The sequence below is a fragment of the Dromiciops gliroides genome, chromosome 2 (genome assembly GCF_019393635.1).
Source record: "Dromiciops gliroides isolate mDroGli1 chromosome 2, mDroGli1.pri, whole genome shotgun sequence".
In the NCBI taxonomy this organism is placed as follows: domain Eukaryota; kingdom Metazoa; phylum Chordata; class Mammalia; order Microbiotheria; family Microbiotheriidae; genus Dromiciops; species Dromiciops gliroides.
Window position 1 is genome coordinate 71,335,931 of NC_057862.1, and position 16,004 is coordinate 71,351,934.

Genomic DNA, 16,004 nt, shown 5'->3' on the forward strand with positions numbered 1-16,004 from the left:
CCCCATAGGAACTAGGACTGGGATTTTTCTTTTTTTGCCTCTCCTTGTTTTCCTTATTCTTTTTCTTTTGGCAGGGCAATGAGGGTTAAGTGACTTGCCCAGGATCACACAGCTATTTAGGTGTCAAGTGTCTGAGGCTGGATTTTGAACTCAGGTCCTCCTGGATCCAAGGCCAGTGCTTTATCCACTGTGCCACCTAGCTGTCCCCATTTTCCTTATTCTTGATGGTAACACCATGAGTGAAGCAACCCTGTGGATCCCACCTTACAGATGGGAACTAATGAAACAGCTATAAGCTGAAGTGAGTGACATTTTTTTAAGATTTTCAAACAGATGTTGGCTGCTGGATAGAAACGATATGAGCTGCTGAATCTTTCTGGTAGCCAGCAATCCCAGATCAGAGGTAATTCCAAAGAGATCTCACATGGACTGTTTAAACCCTGACACCACCAGGGTTCTTCCCTCTGGACTCACATCTCTTGAGCTGTCACAGTGTAGAAAAAGACAAAACACCCACTGGCCTACCTGGGGCAATCTCAAAGAGGTGCTTCCCTGGTTCCTCAGGATTGGGAAGGAGCTCAGTCACCTGGTTCCCTTGGAGTGGAATAAATCCCTAAAGCAGACACAAAAACACAAACATAAAAGGGGCATGAGGAGGAGGCAAGAACAAAATGATGACCAGTCACCACTAGGAGGACCGCAGGTTCAGGGCCACAGTATGGTTGGCTCAGTATTTCCTATATTCTGTGAAGGTTTCTATGAAAGAAGATTCTTTAAAAAATTGATTGAAAGACTAAAGTTACCAAAAACTCAGCTCCCTAATTTTTACAGATGCGCAAAACAGGCTGAATGAGCTGAAGCGATCCGACCAAGGTACAGTATACATAGTTAAGGGGGACTGGTCAGCAGTGAAAATTAGTGATGATGGTGGTAGTGGTGGTGACTATGGCGCATTTAAAGGCACAGTAGATAGAGTCCTGGATTTGGGGTCAGAAAGACCTGAGTTCATCCCCTGTCTCAGTCACTTCTTAGCTCTGGGACCCTGGAAGAGTCATCAAATATTCTCAGTCTCAGTTTCCTCACCTGTAAAATGGGGATAGCAATTTAATCTTCACAACTCTCAAAGGCTTGTCATGAAGATCAAATAAGATTACAAATCTAAAGTGCTTTGCAAACCTTAACTGATGAGAGTGAATTCTGCTATCAATGACACCTTCCAGTTCTCAGATAGAGGTGGTCCGTTTCTACATATCTTTGGCTCCATACAGGCATCAAAGGGGCAAGATCCCTTATAAAGACAAATGTTAAAAACTATCTCTACATGTAACTGGAAAATAATAAAATACTTTTATGATAAAAAAGTCTCTTTTAGGATTGTCTTTACCTTCACATACCTTATTTACATATAGCCAGTTACACTGTCCTGTAATTTAATGGCAATCAATAAATATTCATAAAATACTTACTATATGCCTAGCACTGAGGTGAGTGCTAGGTTTACGGAGACAAAAAGGGAGAAGGGAAGAAAATTGTAAAAAGAAACAATTTCTAAGCTGTGCATACCCTTTGACCCAGCAATTCCACTTTTAGGTCTTTTTCCCAAAGAAATCATGGAAGGGGGAAAGGGACCCACATGTACAAAAATATTTATAGCTGCTCTTTACGTGGTAGCAAGGAATTGGAAGTTGAGGGGGTGCCCATCAATTGGGGAATGGCTGGAAAAGTTGTGGTATATGAATACAATGGAATACTATTGTGCTGTAAGAAATGATGAGCAGGAGGAGTTCAGAGAAACCTGGAGGGTCTTGCGTGAGCTGATGATGAGTGAGATGAGCAGAACCAGAAGAACATTGTACACAGTATCATCAGCATTGAGTGTTGACCTACTGTGATGGACTATATTCTTCTCACCAATGCAATGGTACAGAAGAGTTCCAGGGAACTCATGATAGAAGAGGATCTCCAAATCCAAGAAAAAAAAAAGAACTGTGGAGTATAGATGCTGATTGAACCATACTATTTCTTTTGTTTTGGGTGCTGTTGTTTTTTTTTTCTATTTTGAGGTTTTGCATTACTGCTCTGATTTTTTCTTTTATAACAGGATTAATGCAGAAATAGGATTAATGTTATTATGGGTATATATATGTGTGTGTATATATATATACATCTATATGTATATGTATATAGATATATAGATATAACCTATTTCAGATTACCTGCTGTCTAGGGGAAGGGGGAGGGAGGGGAGGGAGGGAGAAAAATCTGAAATTGTAAAGCTTGTATAAACAAAAGTTGAGAACTAACTTTACATGTAACTGAAAAAATAAAATACCTTATATGTAAAAATATAAATAAATAAATAAATTAAAAAAAAAAGAAACAATTTCTATTCTCAAGGACCTTATGGTCTATCATGACAAAACAGTAAATCAAATTCTGCCTTTTCCCAAATGAGCAGGAAGAGCCCCTTTGTAACCTTGGGAATCTCATGCTTTAAGATAGCAAGGAAACTTAAAGAAAAAAAAGATAGCAAGGAAACTACATTTTTCATCCTACATGTATTCATTGCATCCTTTCCTCCTAGTTATACCCTTCAAATTTCGGCACAAATGTTTAACTGGAGAAATTAAAGTAATAACACGAAGATCCAGCTGATAACAATTGTCATTGAATCAGGTTCTTACTTTTTTCATGAGCTAGAAATGACTAGGAAAAAATAACTCAGGCTGGGCAAGTTTTCTGTTGAGAAAGTTATAATTTGTCATTGATTCATTGAAAGAAAGTAAAGTTCTATCTCTGATTCCAGTCCTGAGTGGTCCTTCAACTTTGAGTTGATCTTTTAATTTTTCTGCCCTAGTGTTCCATATCTGTAAAATGGTACTAACAACAATGAGCGTGTCAATTTGTTAATATAAGGAATGGGATCAACCTCAAATTGTGAGAGGCAGTATATCACAGAGGAAGCTGTCATGAAAAAAACCCCAAGAGACATAGTTTCCAGGTAATTAATAATCAATTTATCCTCCTTCTATTAGTGTGAGCCTAAGCAAGTCCTTTTAACCTCTTTGGTTCTCAGTATCCTCGTTTGTAGAACAAAAGAGTTGGACTGAATGACCTACATCCATGGTCTCTTCCAATTCTAAATTTATGATCTTTTGTATGGAAAATTCCTCTTGCTCATGGTCATGGTGACTTTGCTTCTAAAATACATGTCATTATACTAAGTGGTGCCATAGTCCATAGAGTGCGAGGCCTGGAATCAGAGAGACTCATCTTGAGTTCAAATCTAGCTTCAGACACTTATTAGCTGTGTGACCCTGGGCTATTCACTTAACCCTATTTGTCTGAGTTCCTTCATCTGTAAAATGAACTGGAGAAGGAAATGACAAACCATTCCAGTATCTTTGCCAAGAAAACCTCAAATGGGGTCATGAAGAGTTGGACACAACTGAAAAACAACTGAACAGTATCAACAAATGTTTTCTGACTGTAAATAATAAATCATTCTACTGTTTCAGAATATACAACAGCTGTTCTTTGTGTCTCATTCATTTTTATTTATCTATCTATCTATCTATCTATCTATCTATCTATCTATCTATCTATCTATCTATTTATTTATTTTTAGGGCAATGAGGGTTAAGTGATTTGCCCAGGGTCACATAGCTAATGTCAAGCGTCTGAGGCTGGATTTGAACTCAGGTCCTCCTGAATCCAAGGCCAGTGCTTTATCCACTGTGCCACCTAGCTGCCCCATCTCATTCATTTAAAAAAATCTAAATCTTTGTTGCCCCATCATTTCTATCATTTGCATGGCCTTATAACTAGCAGGTGGTCAATATATATTAGTTGTATGGACAATTTCATGGATAATACAACTCAAAATCAATGCAGAGCCTTCATTTAAATTCAAGATTCAAGTTTCACAATCACTTTTCTAATAGCCCTCTTTTCTCTTACTTCATGTATTTTTTAATTGCCATTCAACTATTTCTGACTTCTAAGCTAACTTGTTTTTTCTTTTGTCCATGAGAATTCTGTCAACACTAGCAATTCAAGAGCAATGCAAGAGCAACACTAACAATCAAGAGCAAATTTACAAAGACTGAGGTGAAATTTGCCACCTCATTTAATCCTGATGGGGTCACAAAGAGCTGGACATCACTGAAAATGACTGAACAACAATGATGAGTCTAACTTATTCAGCAAGTAGTTATCTACCTTCTGCAGGAGGACCTCAAAGGATTGGAAATTCACCACCACTTTTGGACAGTTCTAATTGCAAGGAAGTTGTTGATATCAAATTTAATTTGCCTTTTTGTAACTTCCAAACATTGCTAATGGGACTATTAACAATCACTTCTTTGAATCCACCCAGTTCTGTATCCATTTATTGCCTGATCCATTTCTTTCCATCTTCTCCACCAAAATAGTAATGAATATTTTTTAAATCAAATGCATTGCTAAAATCTGGGTAAACTATATCCATAGTTTCTCCTCATGTACATCTTTAGTAATCCTATCAAAAAAGAATTGCAATAAGCCTGGCATGACCTGTTCTACATGCTAACCAACTATCTCTTGAATAGTATGTTCTAGAATCTATTAGAATTCAATCCATAGAATTCAAGCATTTATTTATTACCTACTGTATATTAGGGATGCAAAGACAACAATGAAACCAGTCTCCGTCCTCAGAGAGCTTGCATTATATTCAAGGGAGAGGGATTTATAACATATATACAGGAAATTGAAGATAAAATTCTCTAGTACATTGGTGAGTTCCTCTATGAATTTTTATTAGAGGGAATGAACAAGATTTGCACAGGGAGAGAATGTGTAGATGGACTACATTCTGCAGAGATTTGAACCCACATTAATGAGAACACATTTGTTGAAGAATTGAAGTAAGTCCTCCTAATGAAAGGATGTTGCTGCTGTTTTACCATCATTTTGAGTAATTGTCTATTAGTGAAAGGTATACACAGGGACATTCACACTTTTTCACCCAAGTTCCTTATGACTGAACTGTATGTTATCTGTAAAATTTCTTTCTTGGCTTAAGGGTCCTGCATGTGGAAGAGAAATGCATTTTTTTTCTTACTGTAAAACTAATTGACTCCTATGAGGATTAACTCTGAACCTTACCTCATTAACCCTAATGCCAAATGTGTTAGATCCAACTAACAAAGGGGCATGGAAATGGAGGTGAAGAGGAAGTCTTGGAGGTAGAATGATATAGTCCATTTTGTAAAGGCTTTTCCTGCAAGTATGTAACTGTTGTGTTATGTATCCTTAAATTGGCTTTTGAAATATCTGGACTTGGTGCAAAAGGACCCTAGAAATCACAAGAAAAGGATAAGCAGTAAGGAATCCAGAGGGAATGAAAAACACCACAACATCTCCTAGCATACAAAATGTACTCTCTCCCATGTTATTCAGTCATGTCTGACTTTGTGACCCTGGACCATACTGTCCATGGGGTTTTCTTGGCAAAGATACTAGAGTGGTTTGCCCTTTCCTTCTCCAGGGGATTAAGGCAAATGGAAGTTAAATGACTTGCCCAGGGTCACACAGCTAATAAGTGTCTGAGGCTAGATTTGAACTCAGGAGGATGAGTCTTTCGGACTCCAGGCTGGGTACTCTATCCACTGCACCACATAGCTGCTATTATATCCTTATAGCTAGTATAAGGATACAAGAAAATGAAATAACCATATGACTCTAATTCAGCGTCTGTGTGGTACTTGGAAGTATAACTTCCCTTACTTTGTGACTGTAGATATAACAGAAAGTTCAGTGTCACATGACCCTAGAGGAGATGCTTCTGATGGTTAGGTTGTTATCATGTTATTCAGGGAGGAACATTTTGGGGGGGGCGGGGCAATGAGGGTTAAGTGACTTGTCCAGGGTCACACAGCTAGTAAGTGTCAAGTGTCTGAAGCTGGATTTGAACTGAGGTCCTCCTAAATCCAGGGCTGGTGCTTTATCCACTGCGCCACCTAGCTGCCCCCAGGGAGGAACATTTTTAACACCTGATCAGCATGGTGATATGGGATATGCTTTTTTGCCCTTATGATTATGTGAGACACAACCTATGGCATCAACTGTGGCAATGGGATGATTCTTGGTCTAGTTCTTTAATTGCCACCCTAGCACATTGGGAGCACTCTCCAACTAATGGGGTAGGTCCCCCAGAGAGGGCTAACAGAAAGTTCAAGGTACTTCATATTCACTCAAAGCCATAATTCAGGAGCTCAACCATAGATTGGTCAAACATATCCATACGCCAGCCACAGCTAGACAAATATGCATATCTTTAACTGTCAGCTGAGTAAAGACACAATTAAATCAAAGGCATTTAATAAAATAGCATAATATGAAAAGTAGCAGAGAACATTTCCCTCACAAACTGGGAGTACAGTCTCCCATAAATATGCCTCCCATCAATGGGAAAGGCGTACACAGAAGCAGCTGTGGCTAGTGTGCACATGGACAGGGAAAGATCACACGCCTCCTGATAATGGTTTCACTAGCCCCACCCAGAAAACCCTCTGCAGGTGTCTTTTCCACGATGCTGCTCCACCAGAGGCAGGTTACATAGCCTCTTCTGCCTGCTGATGGCCTAGGCCCAGTCTCTGTGCGATGCCTCCAGGCATACATACATGACTGTGGAATGTCGAACTTCTCTTTGGTTCCAGCATCTGGCTTCTGCTAAAGGCCTTGGCTAACGGCCTTACGGATCTGGAACAAGGGGCAGTACTGTCTCTACAATTGAGGTCATAGGGTGTGTTTGACTTTTTTCATAAGGACAGTGGATTTTGCCACATACTCTTTCAGTTCAGAGACCAAAGGCTTTTTTTTTTTAAGCTCTTTTAGAAAAACAATTCTTCTTGATTCTGCCATGGGAGCAGCAATAGCTTCCCTAGGAGGAAGGGACATAAAACCCCAAAACTTCTTTCAGAATCTTGTGTACAAGGCCTCTTCTATGGCAGGAGATTTTTTTTGCCTCAGGCACCAAGTTCTTCAGAAGAGAGAGAAAAGACACTCTGCTCTGAGTTTCTATTACCCTCAGGCTCCTCTGCCTTTTGAACTGGACTTCTCAGTAGAAAGACTTGAGTCACTGAAGGAAACCTCTCTTTACTTTTTTGTTTTTTGTTTTTTGGTGAGGCAATTGGGGTTAAGTGACTTGCCCAGGGTCACACAACTAGTAAGTGTCAAGTGTCTGAGGCTGGATTTGAACTCAGGTCCTCCTGAATCCAGGGCCAGTGCTCTATCCACTGCACCACCTAGCTGCTCCAAACTTTATTTCTTCTTATTATTTTTTTGCAGGGCAGTGGGGATTAAGTGACTTGCCCAGGGTCACACAGCTAGTAAGTGTCAAGTGTCTGAGGCTGGATTTGAACTCAGGTCCTCCTGAATCCAGGGCCAGTGCTCTATCCACTGCACCACCTAGCTGCTCCAAACTTTATTTATTATTATTATTTTTTTGCAGGGCAGTGGGGATTAAGTGACTTGCCCAGGGTCACACAGCTAGTAAGTGTCAAGTGTCTGAGGTCAGATTTGAACTCAGGTCTTCCTGAATCCAAGGCCAGTGCTTTATCCACTGCGCCACCTAGTTGCCCCAACCTCTCCTTACTTTTGGCAAGCTTTCCCTGTACCTCCAGATTTTAATTTCTGAATGCAAGACTCGACCTAGTTATCATATATGAAGGAGTAACTCTGATCATAGTGTAGCATCCTGTGACGATGATAAGTTTGCATTAAGCCCAAGTCTCTAAAGTCCTCTTAGTTCCCTACTCTTTGATTTTAGGGTGTTTTTCAGTTCAATCACAATTGCTCTGAGCCCCCAAATAGAAAAATTCCTGACACCTAAAGAGAAGCCTAACCTTACATTTATACTGAGCTCTAGATCAGGGCTTCTTAAACTTTCTCCACTCATGACTCCTTTTCACCTGAGAAATTTTGACACGACCCCAGGTATATAGGTATATAAAATAGGTACACATAATCTTTTACTGTTGTCAAATATTTTATGACCCTCACATTCAGTTACATGACCCCATATGGGATAGTGACCCACAGTTTAAGAAGGTAGGCTCTAGATAACTTTGGGCCTCTTTGTAGTTGAGGTAAAATTCAGTTTACTGGAAATTTTTGGGTAAAGAAAGACCAGGTTATATTATAGTTTCTCTTGATAGATAAGCATCTCAAAGGGAGAGCTGTGTAAAGAGCTGATCTTTTCATCAATATATATGCCTATCCAAAATGGCGAAGGTTCTGAGTTTACTCTTAGACCAGCAAAGAAGTCTTGCAGTCAATCTGAGCAAAGAGTAGGGGCAGACAGAACAGCATTCTGAATGTCTTGTTACTGTCTTGTCATTTCCTCTCAAAGTACAAATGGAGAAGTTTGAGGCATGACTTGAGAAGTCCCCTTATAAATGATTCAATGGGTCCAAATTCTTTTCTTTACTATAGAATGACATGCTGAGTGATGAGAGACCTGACAAGTGTTGTTGGTCAGTCTCCTCTAATTTCTTCAGGCTGTTCTTACCTGCACCATTCTTTCAATCTGAATGTTTGTCTGAGGCTGATGAGGAGTAAAGGTGACAGCTTAGATAAGGCTCCTGTCTACGAGTCCCTTAAACTCAAGTGCAATAAGTACAAATGATACTATGTGGCTGCCTGAAGAGCAAATATCTGACATGGAGCCATGATGACTGCTACAGGGAGATAAGATGGGACCAGGCTAAACTCTGTCTTCTACTTGGAGCTTTTCCTGATCCTCCAGCTTCTAGAATCTTCCATTCCAAAATTATGTTATATTTATTTCATCTATAGTCTCAAGCCATATGAAGCAATCCTTTCCACAGAAGACAAAATATTCTCCAAGTCCCTTTGCCTCACAATGCCAAGAGAATGGGTGCATATACTCCTCACTCTCTCCTGCTACTACCTGACCATTCCTCTGTCACCATTCTTCAGTGATCTTTTCTCTTTACAAGAAAATATATCTCACTCATACCATCCCTTCACCATCCTTGTTGCCATTATCTCCTTTGGGGGGGGCAGCAATGAGGGTTAAGTGACTTGCCCAGGGTCACACAGCTAGTAAGTATCAAGTATCTGAGGCCGGATTTGAACTCAGTTACTCCTCAATCCAGGGCCAATGTTTTATCTACTGTGCCACCTACCTGCCCACCATTATCTCCCAATATTAAGGTTTTTATCCTAACTTTTTCAATGACTTTGATCTGGTTCGTGGTCTTCCTCTTCATTCCTAGCCATCATCCCCATGAACACCAATATTCATGATCACTCTAAGAATCACAACACATAATCCTTCATCCTTCTCAACTCTGTCAACCTCCTGCTCTTTAACCACACATGAAGACAGTCATATCATGTATATCAACAATCTCATATAGTTGTGTCACCTTCAAAGTATAGAACTATGAAATTCCACCTGCAGACCACAATCTTTTATCCTATTTCTCCAAACTTATTTACACTAAACTTACTCTTTCCCCTTATCATGACTTACAATCCTTTCCTCTATCCCAGTTCTCTGAGTCCATTGCAACTATTCTGGCTTCACTTATCATACCCAGCTAAGAACCCATGTTTGGTTACATTCATACTTTAATAACTACTGTTATCCCTTCTACATTATGAGGGCTAGAGGTGTGGCTCCCCTTCAATCTGGAAAACCCAAATAAAAATTTTTTGGCCATACCAGAGAAGTCTGAATTTTTTGTTCTTTTTCTTTTATGGAATGTTTGCAGTACCTTATTGTAAAATCTGGGTTAAGTATTTGGTCACAGGCTATATTATACAATACTAGACATATATTTTATGCATTTCTGAGTTTCTAAACTTTTTCTATCTCATCTTCTGGACTTTGCATGTCATCTCTGCCTTCTGCAAAACTCCCCCCAAATTCCCATTTAATTTTTTATGTCAAGTTACAACATAGCAAAACCATAATGGGGAAATTTGCACTGTGGAAGGGATAACTGTACTACATATCCTCCTAGGTTCTATCTTCTCTAGGTTAGATGTACCCATTTCCTTCAACTGGTCTTCATGTGGCATGGTCCCCACCTCTAAACATGATTTAGCTTCTTTATTTTCCTTCAAAGTAACTTTTAAACATATCATTGTATTCCAGATGTTGTCTTAGCAGGGCAAAGTGAATCAGGAATTTTAATGTCCTATTCTGGACACTATGAGAAAATTGTCTTAATCTTGCCCAAGACTTCATTAATTTAATTTTTGGTTATCATATCACTGTTGATTCATAGTGATTGTATAGGCCACCCCCTCCCTTGATCTTTCTCTAATGAACTATTGGGTAGCCCCTCTTTCTATATCCTGCATTTCTGAATTTGACTGTTTGAACTCCATTTAGGATTTTTGTCGTTGTTCAGTGGTTTTTAGTCATGTCTTACTTTTTGGGACCTCATTTAGGTTTTTTGCTTTTGTTTTTTTTTTGCAGGGCAATGAGGGTTAAGTGACTTGCCCAGAGTCACACAGGGAGTAAGTGTCAAATGTCTGAGGCCGGATTTGAACTCAGGTACTCCTGAATCGAAGGCCAGTGCTTTATCCACTGCACCACCTAGCTGCCCATCATTTAGGGTTTTCTTGGCAAAGATACTGGAATGATTTGTCATTTCATGTTCCAGCTCATTTTTATAGATGTGGAAACTGAGGCAAACAGGGTCAAGTGATTTGCCCAGGGTCACACAGCTACTAAGTGTCTAAAGCCAAATTTAAATTTGGGAAGATGAATCATCCTTATTCTAAGCCCAGTGCTCTATCCCTTGTGCCACCTAGCTGCCCCATGTAGGATTTTACATATCTCTCTTAAATTTCATCTTATAACATTTGGCCTTGTGACATCTTTTAAGATTCCATACATGTTCTCTATACTCCAGCCAAACCTTCATCACTCTCTTTCCATTTCCTCAACATGACTGTGACCATAGGCCTCTATCCCTTAGCTCACATTGGTCCCTATCCCTAGAATAACTTTCTCTTTTTCTTCACCTTGTGAATTCTTCCTCATTCTTTAAATCTCACTTCAGATACTACCTCTTCCAGAAAATTTTCCCTGACCTTTTCTGCTTAGTAAAGACCTCAAGACTTTCCTGCTCAGGAATCCATATGCATTTGCATTTTGTTCCATCATGCCTTAATTTATTATGTAAAATTATTTATTATCATTGCATGTGTTGTTATTTTATTTAGCCTGCTAACCACTTCAAAGGCAGGGGTCCTATCTTAGCTGAAGTATATAATGTTTATCGTTAAGGGATGGTAATGCTCATCTCAACAAGTCTAGGGATCACCTTTCTGGTCTTCAGAGCTATCCAAAACCTCTGCTGATTGTCAGGTGTCTTTAATTTTCTGATATTTATTTTTATCAGGTTTTTCATACACACACATATATACATATATATGTATGTGTGTACCCATGAATACTTGTATTACTTCTGCTGTTTATTTAGATGGAATATATGCTGTCCTTTAGAGGTTTTGACTGATTTAATTCATCATTAATTTAGCTTCCAGCAAGGTCAGTAATGCAGCCTAAGTGACTGATGGGCACGGACACATCAATCTGTCTACATTTAGTGGTGCTTCCTTCCCAAGAATGGCCGCCATTCCAATCAATAGGATCTCCCAATAGAATCTGGGCTTTCCCCCTTTCTATCCTTACTCCTCTTAGTTCATTAGCCACGCATTTTGCTAAGTGTCCGTGAGACAAGAAGGCAGTGTGAAACCATTAACCAGAGGGTACACAGATATGTTGGTTTTGAAAGCCAATGACCAGGGGAAAGAAAGACAACAAAATAAGAAATGAATTAGCCACAAAGCTGTCTGCACAGATATAGGATGAGAGTAGACAGCGGTGGGACAGTAGTTCATGAGAAAAGGTCACAGAGTTTTAGTGTCTCCAGTAAAATGTGGCTACTGTGAAAGGCCACACAAACTGTCCTTTCCTTAATATAAGTATTATATTCAGCCAAAAATGTGGTGGACCTGTGGCAACAAAGCTATAACTAGAATTTTCCACATAAGATAGTCACCATGAACCACCATCAAGGAAACTGACACAAATGATACCCTTGGGTCAATAGGTGTAGGCAGGAAGGAGGTAAGATGCGGAATCATGATAGAGGGTCAAAAACCCTGGGACATAAGTATTAGGCTGTTACTAGGGAGTCAGCATGAAGGAATAGGACAAGGTAGGGAAAAAGTTGACCCCAGATTACCTACCAACTGGTAGCATCTTATTGTAACTAGATATTCTAGCTAACTGAGAAGCAAGCTGAGATGAAGGCTAGAGGTATGCTTAGAGTTAGGAAGATATGGGTCAAGTCCTGTCTCTGATACACTTAAGCTGTGTGACCATGGCCAAGTTATGTCACCTCTATGTGGCCCAGGCAATTCTTTAAGACTGTAAGTTATAGAGAGTTAACAATGCGTATTTTTGGAGGTAATTTCAATAGCAGGCCTTTTCTACCCTAATGGAATTAGGAATTTGGACCAGAAAAATAAAAATAAAAATTTTTGCTAGCCAGAAGCTAATCTCTTTTGTTTCTATGTTGCCAAAGCATTACGAGTATTGTCTATAGGCTTTTAATTTTGGTGACCTGGTTCAAAGTCCTGATCATTCTATCCTGGTTTTAGCTTTATACTTTTCTCTAGTCAGACCATACTTAGAGTGTTGAATTCAGTTCAAAAGCCACATTTCAGAAGGAACCTGGATAAACTAGATCACATTAAGAAATGGGTGACCAGAATTGGAAAGGACACAAAATGCTCTCCTATGAGAAGTGGTTGAAAGAGGTAGGGACATACAGCCTGGAGAAGAGAACCCTTGGGAGGGATAGCACTACAGCTTTATTTGTAGGTTTATCCCATAGAAAATGGATCTTGCTTGTTCTTTATAGCTTTACAATACGTATAACTCCATGATTCAGTGACATTGGCCTTTTTTCTGGTCCTTGCACAAGATTCTCTATCTCCCAACTTGGCTCATTTTCTGTTCTTCATGCTTGGAATTCTCATGGGAGGTAAGATGATGTGCTGGATAGAGGGCTGATTTTGGAGTCATGAAGATCTGAATTCAAGGTTTACCTTTGACACATACTGGCTGTTGACCATGGACAAATTGGTTCATCTCTCAGTACTCAGGCAGCTCCATAAAATAAGTTGCCAATGTACATCATCAGAGAGTTTCCAAAACTGGGAGTTTCTAACATTACTGAAATCACAGATTGAACTCTCAGGCTCCATCCTCTGTAACCCTCACCCCTGGAATTCTGGTTTTGTCTTTATTGGTCCACTTAGACATAAGCTCCATCAGGCCACACTGAATAGTCCTTTGCATGTGATGCTTAATTTTCCAGGTTGAATTTGTTGAGCTAACTTAAATATCTCTGAATTATTTTTAAATCAATCAATATCCACAAGCTTTTATTAGGTGTCTATGATGTGTGCTTTGCAGAAGTGAGGAGAGAGTAGATTCCAGGCATGGGGCGGGGGCAGCAGGTGCAAAAGCAAGAAGAGGGTAGAGAATGAACAGGAAGGCCAGTCTGGTGCTGCTTTATGTTACAGCCCAAGTTGCTTCCGATTGATTGCAATCCATTTTACAATATGGTACCCATTAATTGTTTTTGTTTAGTCATTTTCAGTCTTGTCCGATTCTTTGTGATTCCATTTGGAGTTTTCTTGGTAAAGATACTAAAATGCTTTTCCATTTAATTCTCCAGCTCATTTTACAGATGAGGAAACTGAGGCAAACAGGGTTAAGTGACTTGCCCAGGGTCACACAGCTACTAAGTGTCTGAGGCCAGATTTGAGCTCGGGTCTTCCTGACTCTAGGCCTGGCACTCTATCCACTGTGCCATCTAGCTTCCCATCAATGCATTATGGTTAAAAACAAAACAAAACAAAAAACAAACAAAAAACCTGATGCTGCCTGTGTTTTAAGTAAAAAGAATATCTTGTTAACTAGCTAATTCTTGAAAACTCATCATCTCGAAAGCCCAAACTAGCTTTCCTGGCTTCCTAAGTCTAGAAACCATGACTTAAATAATAGTGCTTAGGTCTGTACTTGTCAGGTTTCGGATGTCCCCATATTTCTTCGTTTTGAGTTCTTCCATCAGGTTTACCCCAGTGTCTCCCATTATCTAACCTCCCCTGCTAAAGTTCTTCATTTGTCATCAGCCCTGGCAGCAGACTGTCTGGAGGACTGGTCTCCTAAAATTCTCTTAACAAGCTGTAACATGAGATCTTCCACAGGCCAACATCATGAACCACTGCAAACTAGTTTACGAAAGGCATCCTTTAAGTTCCATTATCTCCTGAACTGCTCTGGTGGGGTCTGCAGATGATAAATCTCCCTGAGGCATCGTCTCACATAATTTAAGCTACTTCACTTGAGAGGGTGGTATAAACAACCTAGGCTGGAGATCAGATCAATGGCCAGGAGATAAACTCAGCTTTGCCCAACCCCCCTACTTTCCTTTCAACACAGGTTTAAAATCGTAGCCCATTACTGTCCAAAATGCAGATATTTTAAAAAGGCATTTTAGCAGGCTAAGACAGATGCATCCAGGTTTGAGCTGTTTTCTTCCGTGCAGGAGTTGTAATGAATTATTTCTTTAGTGTTTTTTCTTTCAGGGCCTACTTCAAACTCTCTCCTGCATGAGGTCTTTCTTGACAACTACAGCCTACAATGATCTCTTCCTTCTCTGAATTTAACTGTATTTCTTATGCCATGAAATTATCAGTACCCTGAAATTAGCTCTTTATTATATGGTATCATATGCCATGTATGTGAGCTGTTACTATTTACTCCACAGTGCCAGATTTCTGTATGTGGTACATTTTTTTCAGTTGTTTCTGACTCTTTATGATCCCATTTGGGGTTTTCTTGGCAAAGATACTGGAGTGGTTTGCTTTTTTTCCTCCAGCTCATTTTACAGATGAGGAAACTGAGGCAAATAGGGTTATTTCACTTGCCCAGGGTCACAGCTAGTAAGTATCTGAAGCAAGATTTGAAGTCAGGTCTTCTTGACTCCAAGCCTGGCATTCTATTCACTGTGACACCTAGCTGGGGGACACTAAAAGCCCTTTTAGCCCTTTGACACTAGGGACTGAGCTCATCTTTCTATTCCACTGGTTCTCTGGCATCTCTGGCTATGGTCTTGCACTATGGCCAAGCATTTCTGTTTCCATACCATGGGGCTATTTCATGAATTCCTCTCTCCCTTCATCACAGTTCTTACATCTTAGGATATGTCATTAGGATACTCGGGCCACAGGAAGTGACAGCCCCATTGTAAGGTGTCCTGAACAGACCACTCTTGTTTTATTCAGTCCAACCGGCTTTTAGGAAGGACATTGATAAGCAGAAGCTTGTCAAGAAGAGGGTAAGCAAACTGAGGTGAGGGGCTAGATGATTCTATATAAGGATTGATGGATAATGCTGGGCATATGAAGCCTAGAAACGACAGGGCTTGAGATGGAAAGGGAAAACTGATTTCTGTCTGTATTTATCCTGATGGTAACTGTTGAAGAGGGGTTAGATATTTCCACTTTGTTCTGCTATGTGGAACTAGGACAAATGTGGTGCAATCCTTTAGGTCATCTGCACATAAAAAACCCAAACAAACCCAAACAACCCTCTGTAGAATTAAAGTAGTCTCAAAATTGAATGGACTATATTCAAGAGCAAGGGTTTCCCCATCATGGAACGGCTTAAAACAGACCTAGATAGTCATCGGTCAGAAGTTTCATAGGTGAGATTCTTTCTTTAGATAGGGTTAGTGCTAGATAACCTCTGAATGGCTCTGTTTTTGGATTATACAATTTGATAAACCACATTCAGCCAATTTGAATGCACAAAATATGTTAAAATAATTTAAATTGTCAAATAAACTAATATATGTATGTGTATATGTATGTATTTATACACACGTATACACATA

The 16,004-nt window shown here is 39.7% G+C and overlaps 1 protein-coding gene across 3 annotated transcripts in view; it reads right to left on the reverse strand.

Moving 5' to 3' along the window:
* The window catches only part of ARHGAP22 (Rho GTPase activating protein 22), a 406,983-nt gene that overhangs the window by 265,745 nt on the left and 125,234 nt on the right, over nucleotides 1-16,004 (reverse strand). For all 3 annotated transcript variants that reach the window (XM_043980595.1, XM_043980594.1, XM_043980593.1), the window contains exon 3: nucleotides 526-613. In XM_043980595.1, coding sequence (XP_043836530.1) covers nucleotides 526-613 — 88 coding nt within the window. The remainder of the gene's footprint in view (nucleotides 1-525; nucleotides 614-16,004) is intronic.